We start from the raw sequence: 17344 nt of genomic DNA, 5'->3' as shown, positions 1-17344 counted from the left end.
ATGAAAGTCAAGAGGGTTGAGGTCAGGAGAGCGTGGAGGCAATGGAATTGGTCCGCCTCTACCAATCCATCGGTCACCGAATCTGTTGTTGAGAAACGTACGAACACTTCGACTGAGCTCCATCGTGCATGAACCACATGTTGTGTCGTACTTGTAAAGGCACATGTTCTAGCAGCACAGGTAGAGTATCCCGTATGAAATCATGGCGGTGAATCGAGGAAGTACAGACATACTGACGAAACTAAAATCAGTTCTAACATGGAAATTAAGCGTTTCCGGACACATGTCCATATAACATCTTTTCTTTATTTGTGTGTGAGGGATGTTTCCTGAAAGTTTGGACGTCCGTTTTTGTAACACCCTGTATTTACAGGCGCTGGTGCCCATAACTTTGACACTCTGTAGCGTCGCTGAATGACGTTTCCGGTCAAGGGTTTCCATGTAAAACTCTATCTACCGTGTCCCCTCTACAGTCTCTGCCCGTGTGTAACACGAAGCGTCAAACCCCGTATAACGACAGGAACGAGTCACTCTACTCACTCCATGAAGACGTCGCTCTCGCTGCGCGGCAGAATGAGCTTGGGCAGCACGACGGCCTTCTTGCGGCGGCTCTTGAGCGAGGCGAGCTGCAGCAGGTCCGGGGGCGCCATGGGTGAGTGCGGCGACAGAATGGTGAGGCGACGGTCCTGCGGTACTGGGGTGGTGAGCAGGGAGAGGTGCGAGGGCACGGCGGCGCGCCGCTCGCCGCCCACCGCGTACAGGCCGCGCCGCCGCTCCGCCGACAGCGGCTCCTCGCCCCCGGACGCCGACGGTGGCTCCTCCCCCGACACGGCGCGCCGCTTCAGTCGGATCTCGCGCTCCAGCGACTCGAGCGAGCGCGCTTCGACCGACGTGGCCACGACGCGACGCATGTCCCGCTCCGAAGACGTGAGGAAGCTCTGGCGGTGGTGGTGGTGCGCTTGCAGCTTGCCGGACTGCTGTTGGGAGACGGCGGTGCGCAGGCTCTCCATGGAGCGCGCCAACTCCGCGCGGCTTGCCGCCGCCGACAGCCACTGGCGGCTCTCCTGGCCGACGCTCGAAGTCTCGACGGAGTGCGCCTGCGTCAGGCTGCGCGGCGGCGACGCTTCCTCCTGCGACGACAGGGAGGACCCCTTGGACGAGCTGGAGCGGACGGCCAACTGCTGCGTCTCCTTCCAGCTGGCCACGTTCTCGGTCGAGCGGGCGCTGTAGATGGTGCCGCCGCCCGGCTTGTACGCGCCCCCCGGAGCCCTCGTCGGTGAGGCGTTTGGACTAGTTTCTTCGGATTTAGCGTGAGACATCAGGAAGGATTTGGATGACGACGTCAGCTGGGTGGATGTCTTCCACGACACCACATTTTCGGTCGATTTCGAGGAGTATAGCGAGCTTTTGGTGGATGTGGTGCGAGACTGACGCGCTCCCAAGAAGGAAGCGACGTCGGTGTCGGGTTCGAATTCCGGCAGTGCGGCGGCGCCTCCGTCGCCGTCGCTAGAGTTCCCTACTGTATCGGAATCGTCGTCGGAGGGTTGCTGCTGAGTAATAATCACGCCGTGCTGTCTAATGCTGGCCTGGCTAGACGACTGCACGCTGATGGTCGATGTCAGTGTTGCTGCTTCTGTCTCCCCCCTCTCTGTGCTGGAAGTCGAGCGGCTCGAAGCACTGATGATCTCTTTCCTCGCTCGCGACTGCACTGTAACGTCCTCCTCTTCTTCCTCCATTACTCTGAGCTGTTTGAAACCGTAATATGTTAGAACATGTGACAAAGAAATCACAAATACAAAAATGTAGCGTTGGCTCTAGTCGGTAAAACACTTTTCCGGAACGGAAAATACTTTTTAGGTGTGCGCCTTGCAAGGAAGAATGTGTCACTTCTGGATAATCGAGTAACAGCTGTCCCTGACTAATACTCTTATCGATGAACAAATGTTTCAAATTATGTACCTTGATCTAGAGTGAGGCGCCCACACTAAAGCAGATACCGGTAATGGAAGTTGGACGTGGAAGTGGGAAGGAAAAGGCCGCTGCCTGATTTAAGAGCCCATCCGGGAATTCTCCTAAAGTCATTTAAGGAAGCCGCTTACAACCCAAACAAAAGCGGGTGGACACGCATTGGATCCTCGTACACATAGAACAGCTACAAGGCTACACAATTAGCTTCGTGTAAGAATGGTCACAGCTCGTAATGAGTGACAGGAAGTCATGTGAAGCTGAAGTTGTATTGGAGGTCCGCCAAGGAAGCGTTATAGACCCTCTTCTGTTCTTAATCTACAAGGGCTATTCGTTTATTGCGAAATGGAAACCACTGGGAAAATACGACGAAGCTTTACACTGTTATGTTGGATAATACCTTTAATATACCTGTCGATTGCGTCATGTCACTCCTTTCAGTTCTGAGCATACGGTGAGCATGTAAACATGTCTAGAAAACAGTGCCTCCCGCAAAGTGTGAGGGCGTGCTACGAGATTCAGACTCATTTCACTCAGCCCACATAACGTACCGGTCACTCATTACCTTCTTCATGACAATTCTTGGCCGCACACTACAGGGGCAACGAAAACGTTCCTGCAGCGTTTTCGATGGAAAGTATTTGATCACCACCATACACCTCTACTTTGTTCCCTCTCAGTTTCATCTCTGCTAACATGAACCGCTGGCTATGAAGACAATGTCTTGCCACCGACAACGAACTGCAGACCAGCGTAATGAATTGGCGGCAAGCACAGACGGCTGCCTTCAATGACGAAGGTATTGGATTGTTCGTACATAGCTACGAAAAATGTCTAACGCGGAGCGGTGAGTATGTAGACAGGTAGATGTAAAGGGTAGTTAACTGTTGAAAATAAAACATTAAATAAACGAAAAACCCTTGTATATGAAAAATTTCGGAGACAATCTGAGCGGCTGTCTTAGATTGTTTGTAGATGATGCTGCATCGTATGTATCGTCCTGAAACGTCATCAGAATCAAAACGAATTAGAAGACGATTAAGACAAGATTCCTATACGGTGCGAAAATTCTAAGTTGACCCAAAAATCATGACGTCTTCCGTACGAGCGCTAAAAATTACATTATGTTTCGGTTAAACGACGATTTACGAAACACATTATCGGTTCATCTAAATACCTAGGGCTCACAATTACAAACGTCTTAAATTGGATCCATCACAAATAAAGTGTTGTAGGGAAGAAGAATCAAAGACTGATTTTTACTGGCAGAACTCTAACAGGGTGCAGCAGAACGAGTAAAACAGACTGCCTATAGTAAATTTATGCGTCCTCTCCTCAAGTATTGCTGCTCGGTGTGGGATTTTTATCTCACAGGATTGCCGGAGGACATCGACAAAGTTCAAAGAAGGGAAAGTCGTTTTGTTTATCGTGAAACAGGGGAGAAAGTGCCACGAGTATGACAAACGAGTCGTGGTAATAATCATTGAAAAAAAAATGTCGAGGTGGCTAGATATTTTAACAGAATTTCAATTACCAACATTTTCCTCTGAATGTATATATATTTGGCTGACTCCATCCTACAGAGGGAGAAATTACCGCCGTAATAAAATAAGAAAAATAAGAGCTCGCATGGAAAGAGGTCTTCATTTTTTCCACATGAATCGTCTGCCAAAACACTTGAGTATGAACATCATAGCGATCTTGCATATGTAGATGCAAGAGGCGAGACAATGTTTTAAGAAATTGAAACGTAGTGGAATAGAATAGTTGGTGACAAAAAATTTGGATTATGTGATGACAGCAACTTTTGTTATTAGACCACTGGTGTGCGTATACACCGAAAATGATGTACCCATGTTGTTCCACCCCCTATATTTTAATCGCTATATCAAAACTCCACATCAGTTCTTCTGACCAAGATGGTAAGAACATACGACAACACAGTCGGTTCTATTTTTGGAAATATAAATGTGTAATTACTGAGTGTGTAAAGATATATTTTGTCTTGCAAATACCAAATAATACCTCGTTTATGATGATTGTGAATCTATTGGTCGTAATTAGGAGACTACAGCACTGCAATGCGAGTACCTTGATGCTAATATTTTCAGAGTTATGAAACGATTCGTTTCCATAAACATGCTACGTGTGGGACAATAAGCTGATATAATTGTGCAGAAAAATCCACTGTTCGGCTCAGCTAACGAACAACTTTGTACAGAAGGCACTGCGTTCGGCATAAGCATTAAGACGAAGTCTGTCAGCAGTAACATGCACCCAAGTCACGGGACCGACAGGTAAGTTTACCCTTAATTTTAGACAATGATGTCTTTAAGCAAGTAGAACATCGTGGCAGTAACAGTCACTGTTTTCAACATTCGCTTGTTTCCCGGCTTTGTTCCACGCAAAGACGTATGTGTATACGAATAAAATGATAGTGTTTATGCATACTGCGAGTGACCAGTCGGCGTATTGTATAGATTGTTTACATGTGGATGGAAACGATTAAGCAACGCTATTTCTGACAGGACTAAGTTGTACGAAAGCGTCTAAACATATGCTGAAAAACGTATACAGTGTTTCCAGCGCTTCGTGCGAAGATTGACAGCCGATTTACTCAATGAAAGCAAAATTACCAACATGTGTAAATATTCAAAAGCATTTTATACTGACGTGCATCTTCATATTTTTACGGAGTACTGATTTACTCAATAGATTTCAATGTGCAGCCTCAGAAACTCCATTTCTTGAACTGATATTTCGGTAGTATAGTTTTTTGGCCGAAATATCAACTGAAGAAACGGAGCTTCTGAAGTTGCACGCCCGAAATCTAATGAACCAAATTTTATATTGTTAGACATCACCACATATGATGCGACTTTACACTCCACTTCATTAGCCAAAAAATTAATAGATAAGTCAAGCAGTTGTTTAAGAAGGTACAAGTAGATGAATCTAACTATCGGTAATGTATATGTAAGGTACTAAGGCTTCGAATACGAACATGTTAATTCAGGCTTACCCCATAGTGTTACGGATATCAACTGAAATACAAGTACGCTCTGTCATATATCGTCTACATCTACATTCATCATATTATGGCGAAGGGTACTTTACATACCACTGGCATTTCCTACCTTTCCTGCAGTACGCGTAAAGAACAATTGTTGGTATCCCTCCGTGTGAGCTCGAATCTCTCTAATTTTGCTTTCGCAGTCTTTTCGGAGAGATACAAGTAGGAGGAAGATATGTAGTAGTAGATCATACCATTATGAACGTCTCGCTTGTAGTGTCTGAAACTGTAGATGAATGCTCGTCTCCGTAAAGCTTTCGATCTCAGTAAATGAACCTGTGACGAAACGCGCTGTTCGTCTTTGGATCGCCTCCACTTCCTCTATAATTCTAGCGATGGTCTGCGGCTTGAAATTGTAAATGTAGATGTACCACGCTAATATTACATTTCACAGCACTAAATAGAAGTACGCTCCTAAAGAAGTGCTTTACTTGTTACCAAGGTGCAAGGAATCGAAATTAGCAAAAACATAAGCAGTGACGACGAACATGACGGAATGGCATCTCCGCATAAAACAACAGTAATTCACTTAAACCGCTCGTGTATTGAAGTTAAGGTAGCGTTTGATGTTAAATATATTAAGAGTATCTAAAGTAGTGGGCAATTCTTAGATTCGGATTCCTTACGTGAACGTAAGAACAGTTTTAACGGTATGGTTCTAGCTAGAAACATTTAGCTTTCGAGCTGCGAAACAGTGAAGTACGGATACGTTCGTTTTCTCATTTCTATGCATGTTTTGACTATGTTGTAAGAAGTCGGGACCTGGATTTTTTGAAGATAGAAGAACGCTTGTAGGTATCAGAGGGCTATACTTCACGTACGGTACGAGGCGAGCTGACCATCTAGTGTAAGCACAATGGACTTCGTGTGTAGCGTGTGTTACGTTGATGGCTAAGCAAACTTTTGTATGTGATGATGCAGCCTTTATTGTACAAGTTGGCCGAGCATGAGAGAGTACGCACCATGGTAAGAACACTTCAGGCTAATCGGAACCTATGGCGGCGGCGAGCTGAAACATGTATTCCGGTGAAAAATGGGCACTTTTAATATTTTGTTTAGGATGTTGTCACTCACTCCTAAAACAACATACATTACATGATAAGAGCAATGCACAGATGTCTTAACTTACGTACTATGAGTCGCGGTTTGATGACTTCGACACTGAGCATTCACGGGCGCAACTAATATTGATTTTACTAATTACTTTTAGGTGATAAATCTGATCCCTGTTTGATATTTTTAGTACTATATGCGTACCTAAAGGCAATTTCTCCGTTAATGTCAACACAAACGCGTTTATATGCATTTCCTGTCGTGTTATGCGAAAATGCTTCTCTGTCGTACGCTCTATTAAATGATTGTAAATTTTGACTCTTTATGAGAAAGAAGCAAAAATTAGAATGTTGGGAGCACACTTCATCGAAGCAAGGATTCTTTCATTGTCTGACTGCATGACCCGGAGTGGGCTAACGAGTCGGTGTGCACTTTGTGAGCGTTTGCCTGTTCTTATCCTCTACACGCACCCTCCTCAAGAAAACAGAACAACACGATAAACATTGGATCAATAAGCAACGAGAGATCTCTCTATCAACCGATGTTAATGACTCTTAAAAGACCTCACCGTTTTGAAATCATGTAACTCTGACTAAAAAAAAATGGGACTAAAATTAGGTAAGTATTATGCGTGAGCTATATGCATACCTGGAAAAAATTACATTGATATGTTGTTTGAGCTCCATATAAAATTCATTTTATTCTTCGAAAAATTCCCGCCCTTTCATCGTGGATGGTAAACTGAAAGCACTGTTTCTCAAAACAGTATTTATATTCGGAACTTCCTGGCACATTAAAACTGTGTGCCGGACAGAGACACAAATTCTGGACCTTTCCTTGGAAGGTAGCAGATGAGTTATTGCGGAATTGCTAGAGCAATTACCCGCGAAAGACAAAGGTCCCGAGTTCAAGTCTCGGTCAGACACACAGTTTAAATCTGCCAGGAAGATTAGTATCAGCGCGCACACTGCTGCAGAGTGAAAATTTTAACCTGGAAGATTTTACATATGTATCATCACATGATTAGAAATTTCAGTAACATTAATGGTCACCAGATTTGGTGGGATTTCCGCCCTTATCACAATTAGAACTCCCCTCGCGAACTTCTTTAACAGACGAGGTATATCGTACTCTATACATTTTTCCAATATCCATGTTACCTATCTGTGGCTTTTTAAGACATTTTACATAAAACAGAGCCGTCTTCGTTTTAATTTGTTGACTAGGATCCGTAAAAACCTCTCCGATAGTGATAGTGAAGGTGGTGCAACGGTTTTTAATACCAAACTTAAGCCACGGTTCGCGCGGCTCCCCAAGCCGAGGTTCGAGTCCTCCCTCGGGTGTGTGTGTGTGTGTGTGTGTGTGTGTGTGTGTGTGTGTGTGTGTGTGTGTGTGTCTGTGTGTGTGTGTGTGTGTGTGTCTGTGTGTGTGTGTTTTGTTCTTACCGCAAGTTAGTTTAAGTTAGATTAAGTCGTGTGTAAGCCTAGGGACCGATGACCTCAGCAGTTTGGTCCTATAGGAACTTACCACAAATTTAAAAAAAAGGAAAAAAAAACATACTTCGACCTTTCAGAAGGAGCTAGTATCTAAATAAACTACAAGGGGAGTTAATACAACTAGCAAATAGATCGGATAACAATCGTCAAAAAAGAATATAAACACGTCGTTAATACGGTTGAAGGCTACCTTTCAGTATGCTTAACGACACCGCCACGACGTTCTGGGAACGTAATTAAAAGTCAGTCAGCGCAGCGATGACGTAGTTTACTACGCGTTATACGGTAACGTGTATCATTAAACTTACACTGCTGCGCGGAGTCACTGTCGCAGTATGCATGCGCGTGGTTTAACAGCTGGAGTCTGGATAACTCCCGTCTACAACTGATAGAAGGCTGTAGTAGGAGTTTTGTAACACCCTGTATAACACCAGTATACCAGGTCACATATACAAATCAAATTTTATAGTTGAGCTAAAGAAAGTGATCTCGCTCATGCTTCGTCATTATTCGTACTCAGGTTATTTGGCAGCGTTACACACTGAAGCGGCGCTGTTGTCCTTGATAAAACTAGACTAACAAGTGGCAGCAATCCATAGTTCAACAAGAGGAATTAGAAGAGCTATTCTCGGAATATATAGTATTAAACATTGTCAGATAAAGAAGTTGCGAAATCGATCGTAGTTTCAGATTTTGAAGCATTTCCACAAGAAGCAATGGGATTAAGTGTCGACTCTAAGCTGTTCAAACTGAAACGGCGAAATGTTATCGACTGTCGCTCTTTCTGTCACTTTCAAGAATAATTTGCAAATGTTCATTAGTATTTATGGTACAATTACGTAATAGTACTCACAGTATTGTTACTTGCACGCGTACAGCAAATTATCTGTATTACATGTGTGTGAATCACATCTACAAATGAATGCTGAATATGTAAGGTGTATTATGATCAACAGCTGAATAGGTGAAAGGATGCGGCAACAGAAGCAAAAACGTCCCAGTATATACCAGGCCGCAACCTATCTGTACGAGGAATAATCGCGAATGTGTGTATATGAGCCGCAACTGACTTCCGTATGAAGTAGTCACCCAGGTAGTATAAATGAATTTGAAAAGTAAACTGTCACATTAAGTCCTGAAGAATTTGATTCAAATTTCACCCACGGCCCATGGTTAGCAATGTGATACATGTATGATGGGACCCCGGCACATTTTTCTTCTGAAGGAAGACGATGTCTAATGCGTCAAAACTCTCGTTGACAAGGTTCCAGAATTGGAGCAGCAATTTCTGCAGTCTTGTCAAAACTCAAGATTTAATTGGAGGATGTTTAAAATATTTCTTCAGTCACCGCAGAGACGAGTGCAATATAGCATCCAAATGCTCTCTTACTTGTGTGGAAATCTCATTCACTGGTAAGAGTGTACAGTACATTTGTAACGCGAGTGCGCTGAAGTAGTATTTATTCTTGAGGTAGGCAATGAGTGAAACTGGGACCTAGCTAGTTTACGTTTCAAATACATTTGTACGCTGTGTCATACTGAAGTTCAAATGGTTCAAATGGCTCTGAGCACTATGCGACTTAACTTCTGAGATCATCAGTCCCCTATAACTTAGAACTACTTAAACCTAACTAACCTAAGGACGGCACACACATCCAAGCCCGAGGCAGGACTCGAACCTACGATCGGAGCGGTCGCGCGGTTCCAGACTGTAGCGCCTAGAACCCTTCGGCCATACCAGCAGGCCATACTGAAGTCAGTGGCACACGTTCACAATTATAAAGCAGAAGGATCCTTTGAAGCCCCATATTTATTGCTTTTGCTTCTCTGATCGTATATTTGCAGCCTTTTCAGGCTTTCGCTGTTAATTATCTACTCTCTCCATAATTTCATCGATGTCTTGCGACACACTGTATTTTTGCTGTCTTCTCGCGAATGCATTCCATATAACTGACGTCTTCCTTGACGAAGTTTTTGCTTATTAAGTTCTTTGGAAGTTCTTTCATAAGTAATGTTTCAGTAACAAATGAATAAAAATTCCGACGTGAGCTATATGTCATTAACGCTTGCTACACAGCTAAATACTACAATTTCACGGCGTGCACAATGGAAACTGTCGTACACACTAATGACATTCAGTGTAATAAAACAAACTCACAGGATGCAGCAACCAACCGCAAATTCTGGATAATTAAAACGGCCACAGTTAATGGATGTACGTACATATTGCTTGCATTATATATATGACACTGTACTCTAAACACGAATTCAACCAAGTTGGTACTGGGCACTTGTTCTCCACGAATGCAAAACACAGTTGTCAGTTTTATACTGCGACGTGCACCTGATAGAGGCGGACCAGCGATACGAGTGAACATGAAGAAGCTGTCGTCCTTCACAGCGTTAAGTGGTTTGAGTAACACGCTCAGCGTCTGGTGCCGAGATAAGGACAGACGTGCTAAGAGATACCTCGTGCTCGCTACACCTGTAACATCTCACACACTGAAGGTACAGTACCTTATCGGCTCTTACTTGTACTTTTTCTGTGAATGAAGTACTCGGAAGAACAACTCTACACTTCCATTTCCCCCCCTCAGAGCAAGAAAATTTTTCGAAAGCAAATGAAGTATCTGGCTGAGTTGTCATACTGACGTCACTGTCTCTTGCCTTGTTCAGCACTGGTTAGGTAATATATTCGAAGGCTACATCTCATCATTCGTCCGAGACGATTGAAGGCGGCCATAGGAGATATGAACCCGAAATAAAACTTACTACGCACAGCAATTTGTGTGCTGGGTTGAACTACACACTACTAATCCAAGTCGGTACCTGTTTCCTTGCTTCTTTAACGCAATACCTTCCCTATTGTGTTTATAATAGACTGCGTCGCACACAGACCCAGATCTTCACGCAAGAATCTCCCTCATCTTTCAGTGAACGTGGATTTTCGGGTGCAGCGCTCATGGGCTTCGACAGGGTGCAGAACTTTTATGTGCCATAAAGCACGCCGGCCGCGGTGGTCTAGCGGTTCTAGGCGCGCAGTCCGGAACCGCGCCACTGCTACGGTCGCAGGTTCGAACCCTGCCTCGGGCATGGGTGTGTGTGATGTCCTTAGGTTAGTTAGGTTTAAGTAGTTTTAAGTTCTAGGGGACTGATGACCAAATATGTTAAGTCCTATAGTGTTCAGAGCCATTTGAGCCATAAAGCACATGAAAACAACTTGAGTAAGAAATTAAGGTTAGAAAACAACTAGATTTTTCGTTAGGAACCCACAAACCGAAGTGATAGAGCAATGTGAAATAATAACACGAAGCGTTACATTTTGAGTCATTTTTATTACTGACACATTGTTACTGTATTTACACTTTCACTTACTCAGCAGGGAGTATATCAGCTGGAAAGGGTCAGTCGAACTTGACGATGGATTTATGTCAGGTAGCTGAAGATTTCGAAAGCCTATGGAAAGCGAGACTGCGAAGTCTTGTACTGTCTCCCCAGTTTTGGTTTGAGCCAAACATCTGTCGTATTACTACAGAGAATTGTTCACTAGGGTCAAATATGGAACTAAAGACTGCCAAGAACTACGCCTACAAGAGAAATCCTACGTGTTTCCTTGGTATTTTCTTAGGTATATCTGTATGATTAGGTGATGTAGCTAATAAACCTGACAAATATGTAAAATTAGTTTTCTCTACCCTGTATAGCTGACTGGCAGTACGTCAATAACGCTTGATGTGTGCGAAAATGATTCTGTCGTTCATTTCCTGTTTAATTTCGCACTGACTGGATGATTAATTTACAACAGCTTTGTTTCTTTAAAAATGCCGAAAAAATTATTGTCGTGTTGTGCACAATTCATCGGTAAAAATCACGTAATGAAAACTGAAAACTACCTGCTGCCATAGAGAAACGATCGAGAATGCAGAAGCCGAAATCGAGGTAGAACACGTGTCAGCTTTCTCGTGGCTAGCTACTCTAAACGTCGAAACACGACTTCATTATATATCTTCGAAGCAGATGTATGAAAATACAGTAAAGCTGCAGTCAAGTGGAAGGCTAGTTTTAACATACCTGTCCTTAACTATACAATGGCATCTAGTAGGACGAATGGACATAGTGGCATGCGTCTGACCTGAGCTCCAGTGCACCTAACCTATTTTAGGGGGACCTACAATACAGCTTGAAATAAGGCGGTACACTTAAAACAAAGAAAGTATTGTCGAAGGAGAAAGTCATTTTCACTGTCAATTCTACAATTTTTGGTACCCGAAAAAAGTCTTTTTATGAACAGTTTGTGTTACTGCTACACATTTAGTGAAGGCCTGTTTCAGCGTACAATGATGCTACGGCATTAAATGGGTCCATCACATTCAGCGCCGTTACATGAGAACATTTACTGCGCGAAAACACAGGTTATGATTACGGTAATTGGAGGTTGATTGGAAATTGGTAACTGAAACTAACGAACACGTCATTAAAGGCACTACTACATCTACATCTACAAATACATACAAATTCCGAAAACCACCGCACAGTGCATGGCGGAGGACACCTTCTACCACAACTAGTCACTTCCTTTCCTGTTCCACTCGTATATAGGGCGAGGTAAAAACGACTGTCTAAAAGCCCCGTAAGAGCCCTTATTTCTCGAATTCGTCTGAGCCAAACAAAAACGTAAACATGACGAAGTACCACTAACTAACGAAGCTGGCTGTGCATTCTCAGCAATACTTGTCCTTTCAGTACGATCTCGTTATCAACAGAAATCTGGAAGAGTAAATAATGTTTCTTATTAGATTCATACAGACTGTTTCTCATTGAATTTACCAATTCCAATAGCACGTTACTGTCCATTTCTCGTTTTTTACTTTAGCTTTATTGGTAACAACGCATTTAATACTTAAGTTTAATGAATAAGTGAAATTTCCTTGACAGAATTCGCCAATAGCTTTAATGAATTTAATGAAAGATATTCTGAAGAAACACCCTTATTTCATTTGAGCATAACCAGTTTCGTCCTCCTTTGCCATTATGAACTGCAGCGTAAATGACAGTCACATTAAAAACCATATAGTCACATATCCGAAAAGTTGTCGCTATCGAATAACTCGAATCAGAGTAATGAATGAAATACTTGCGAGATTGTAACTAATGAAAATTTGTATATTCCGTACTAAAACATTTATCCATATGGAAATACCTATCACGTTCGCGCAGCGACTACATTGTGTCACTGAATTTAGGGAAGTTAGCCCCAATACGTTAAACAAACGTTCTGGGAGTTGGTCAAATCCATCCAATGAGATGGCGACTGACAGACGAGTGCGCCCTCAGTCAATGAACAATGAAATAAAGTAGAGACGAGACCAACTTAACCGAGGATATTGGTGCAGAGACAGGTAGTCAGGTGGTATACACCATAGTCTCTCATCCTTAACGTAACAGATTTTTTTCCTGCCAACGAGTACTAAGAATAGCTTTGTGTCGAGTGCCAGCGTACAAGACAGCATAACCGATCTCGGCAGCACGACAAGTTCACTCATGCACTCATTCATACATGTAGTCTGTGAATATATATTCCAAAATTCACCTATTTTCGCTGGCTGTAGCCTTCTTTCTCTCCCCCCCCCCCCCCTCTGTCTCCCTCTCTCTCCCTTCCTCTCTCTGTTCTTCATAGTACGAAACAAGACGAAAAGTTATAAACCACGCAATGAAAAACTGCCTTTTTAAGTTGAAAATGTACTTATTTCGGGCTGCGTAGTCCCATTTCAGGTCACTACATTGAAAGTAAAGTTCCTTGCACTGAAGAAATATTCTGAACTGCTATTCTGGTAAACCATCTGTCCATGGCTGGCATTACTCATATTACCCCTATTCTATAACCAATGTATAGTATGATAATTGACAAGATTACAGAGGGGAAAATAGACATGTCAAATGAGCAGACGGAAAGTTAATAATTTTGTGGACAAAAAAATTGGTTTGAACACGGATAACTCCCTTCGCAGTCCGACACCGTGACCACACAACAACGACGGCGTGGTTCTTGTAATTCGATCGATGTTACACATCTTGAGCTTGGATAGTTCACTGTTTCTATTCTGTTTCGTTTTTCACAGTTCAGTACGCCTCCTTCCTATTTTCACGCTATTTCACATAAAATAATTTCTTCGTCTGTGTATGAGGAATGTGTCCTGCAATTTGTGCCGTACATTTTTGTTACACCATGTGTACATGTACACCTTCTACTTTATCCCACATCAACAAATGGTGTGTGCCGGAGGTTACGTGATGTACCGTGAACTCGACACATTGTAGCAAAACTGCCGTTTTGGATATATTTACTTATTGTTAAATGATTTAATGGTGACTAGAATACAGAGCTTGGTTTTTAAACACGTTAACACATTGACGCTGCACAAATATTGCTGTCAGACAGCTACAACACAACTGTTACGTCGTAACTTTCCAATTATACTAGAAAATATGCAACGAACTTTCGAAATTTCCCATTATACCGTTGTACTTTACGTTTTCATAGTTATTGGACCATGTCTTTCAGTGTGTAATACCTTGCGACACCAACACAATTTGACTGTCAGCTTTCTTACACTTTATGACAATAATGACGCAAGTCATTGGGAGCTCGTGATTAACAACTGGATGAAAGCGGTTTAGCGAATGAAAAAAAAATCCAATAACGAAATGGAATAAAAAGTATTCCGATACATGGCATTACTTATCGATATCATCTAGCAGTGTTCACAGTTTCTTTCTTTCATAACGCGTTTTCTTAAGGGTGGGAAGAGCGCAACTTGGATTCGTGAACCTAGCAATACTTCTAGCACAGAATGTGGCTGTATTTTCACGTTGGTGTTTCGTAGTGGGAAGAGGCTTCATGGATTGTATGTGACTGATTTAAATGAGAGAGAGAGAGAGAGAGAGAGAGAGAGAGAGAGAGAGAGAGAGAGAGAGAGAGAGAGAGAGAGAGACTTCCTCTGAATACTCAAGTACATAGCTTTTGTTTTAATTTCTGAGCTAAGTAGTGAAAACCACTTATGCCCAGTTAAGAATGTGCCGGAATCGAGCGTCTTAGCTTAACCACAGCCACAGGAGTTGGTGCGAAGCGCGTCCTTCCGCTGCAGGCGACGAGTTAGCCGTCTGCTAATGCCTTGGCCACCCAAGGCGAATCCGGCGGTCGTTTAAACTGTCAGTGGTCGGAGCAGTTCTGTTCAGGCACCCTTGAGTCTGCAAACTACCTTACAGAAACTTTGCTACTGGCTAATTCATCTCCTCTACTAGGTCACAATCGAAAGGAAAACAATCTGCAATAGCGAGCCAGGTAAAATAAAATCATTATCTTTGCTTGTTGCTGACGTTAATGACATGACGGCATTTTGTACAGGGTGGGCCAAGTAAAATTGGCCCTGAAAATATTTATGAAACTGACACGGAATTGAGGTTTTAATAAACAGAAGACCGGCCCATCACAGAGAATGCTGGAAACTCTGATTTCGGTGCACAAATCAGTTAATGTCATATTTCTGCGCATGTACATCTCCCGCATGCTCTTTCCTGAGTACTTCACTGCGTCGTTAGTTTTGAGTGAGCGAGAGGAGCAGACGTGTTCAGTGACCAGCTGAATGCAACGCAAACTGGTGCTCACGATTAAAAGCGCGTGTCCTTTTTCGGGTGTTATTTGCGAAGCTCAGTTAGTGGGTACCCTGTGTGCAACTGTTTTCACAGGAGTTCAAGACTGGAAGTGTTTCGGCAAAAGCTCCAGCAAAATCTGAAAAGAAAAATTTAGTGGCAAAATGTCGGTGAAACCGACTCTGTAGAGATTAAAACCCGTAAATGCCTAAAAAAAGAGTTTGAGCACCAGAAAATGCTGTATTGAATACACTGAGGTGACAAAAGTCATGGGGTACCTCGTAATACCGTGTCAGAACTCCTATTGCCCGACATAGTGTAGCAACTCGTCATGGAAAGGACTCAACGCGTTTCTGGAAGTCTCCCGCAGAAATTATGACCCATATTGCCTGTATGGTCGTCGATAACTGCGAAAGTATTGCCGATGAAAGATATTGTGCACGAAGTGCTCTCTCGATTTCGTCCCATATATGTTCGATGGGTGGCCAACTCGTTCTCTCGATCTGTCCAAAATGTTGTGGAAACCAGTAGCGAACAATTATGGCCAGGTGACATGGCGCATTGTCATCCATTAAAACTCCATCGTTGTTTGGGAACATTAATCCGTGAACAGCTGCAAATTGTCTATAAGTAGCGAACATAACGATTTTCAGTCAATAATAGGTACAGTTGGGCAAGAGGACCCAGTACATTCCACGTAAACACAGCCCAAATCATTATGGAGTTACCATAATCTTGTAAGCTCCTTGTCGACAATTTGGGTCCATGGCTTCATTGTGTCTGGTCCACACTCGAACCCTACCGCTAGCTCTTACCAACTAAAATCGAGACTCAGTTGATCAGGCCGTGGTTTTCCAGTCGTCTAGAGTTCAATCGATATGATCACGCGTCAAGTATAGACGCTGGAGGCGCTGTCGTGATGTTAGCAAAGGCACTCGCGTTGGGCTCTGCTGCCATATCCCATTAACGCCAAATTTTGCCGCATTATCCTAACGGATACACTGATTTCTGCGGTTATTTGATGCAATGCTGCTTGTCTGTTTGCACTCACAACTCTACGCTAGCGCCTCTGCTCTTGGTCGTTAAATGAAGGCCGTGACCACTGCGTTGCCCGGATTGAGAAGTAACGCCTGAAACCTGGCATTAACGGCACACTCTTGACAATGTGGATCTCAGAATATCGATTTCGTTAACGATTTCCGAAATGGAATGTCCTATGCGTCTAGCTCCAACTGGCATTCCGCGTTTAAAGTCTGTTAATAGCCGTCGTGCAGCCATAACCACGCATGAAACATTTTTACATGAATCACCTGAGTACAAATGACAGTTCCGCTAGTGCACAACTCTTTTATACTTTTGTACGCGATACTTCCACCATCTGCGTTGTATATATTGCTATTCCACCACTTTTCTCACCGCCGAGTATATTCTGGGCCAGCTTTGCTTTGGCTACCTTGTGTTAACATCGGTGGTCGGCAATAGCAACGGTATGTAAAGAAAGTAATGTTGACAATATGACATGGAAAATTTTGGGGGATATACAGTTTGGACAACGGAACGAATTTACCAACATCTATATTTATACTCCGCAAACCACCCAACAGTGTGTGGCGGAGGGCACTTTACGTGCCACTGTCATTACCTCCCTTTCCTGTTCCAGTCGCGTATGGTTCGCGGGAAGAACGACTGCCGGAAAGTCTCCGTGAGCGCTCGAATCTCTCTAATTTTACATTCGTGATCTCCTCGGGAGGTATAAGTACGGGGAAGCAATACATTCGATACCTCATCCAGAAACGCACCGTCTCGAAATCTGGACAGCAGGCTACACCGCGATGCAGAGCGCCTCTCTTGCAGAGTCTGCCACTAGAGTTTGCTAAACATCTCCGTAACGCTATCACGCTTACCAAATAACCCTGTGCCGAAACGCGCCGCTCTTCTTTGGATCTTCTCTACCTCCTCTGTCAGCCCGACCTGGTACGGATCCCACACTGATGAGCAGTACTCAAGTATAGGTCGAACGAGTGTTTTATAAGCCACCTCCTTTGTTGATGGACTACATTTTCTAAGGACTCTACCAATGAATCTCAACCTGGTACCCGCCTTACCA

The 17344-nt window shown here is 43.3% G+C and overlaps 1 protein-coding gene across 1 annotated transcript in view; it reads right to left on the bottom strand.

Moving 5' to 3' along the window:
* The window catches only part of LOC126297841 (cAMP-specific 3',5'-cyclic phosphodiesterase-like), a 1751676-nt gene that overhangs the window by 1686626 nt on the left and 47706 nt on the right, over window positions 1-17344 (bottom strand). The window contains exon 2 of the mRNA XM_049989093.1: window positions 541-1745. Within this exon, the coding sequence (XP_049845050.1) occupies window positions 541-1736 (1196 nt within the window). The 5' untranslated portion in view covers window positions 1737-1745. The remainder of the gene's footprint in view (window positions 1-540; window positions 1746-17344) is intronic.

Source organism: Schistocerca gregaria, chromosome X (assembly GCF_023897955.1).
Source record: "Schistocerca gregaria isolate iqSchGreg1 chromosome X, iqSchGreg1.2, whole genome shotgun sequence".
In the NCBI taxonomy this organism is placed as follows: domain Eukaryota; kingdom Metazoa; phylum Arthropoda; class Insecta; order Orthoptera; family Acrididae; genus Schistocerca; species Schistocerca gregaria.
The sequence above is the reverse complement of the archived record's forward strand: the minus strand, read 5'-3'. Positions and strand labels throughout refer to the sequence as shown.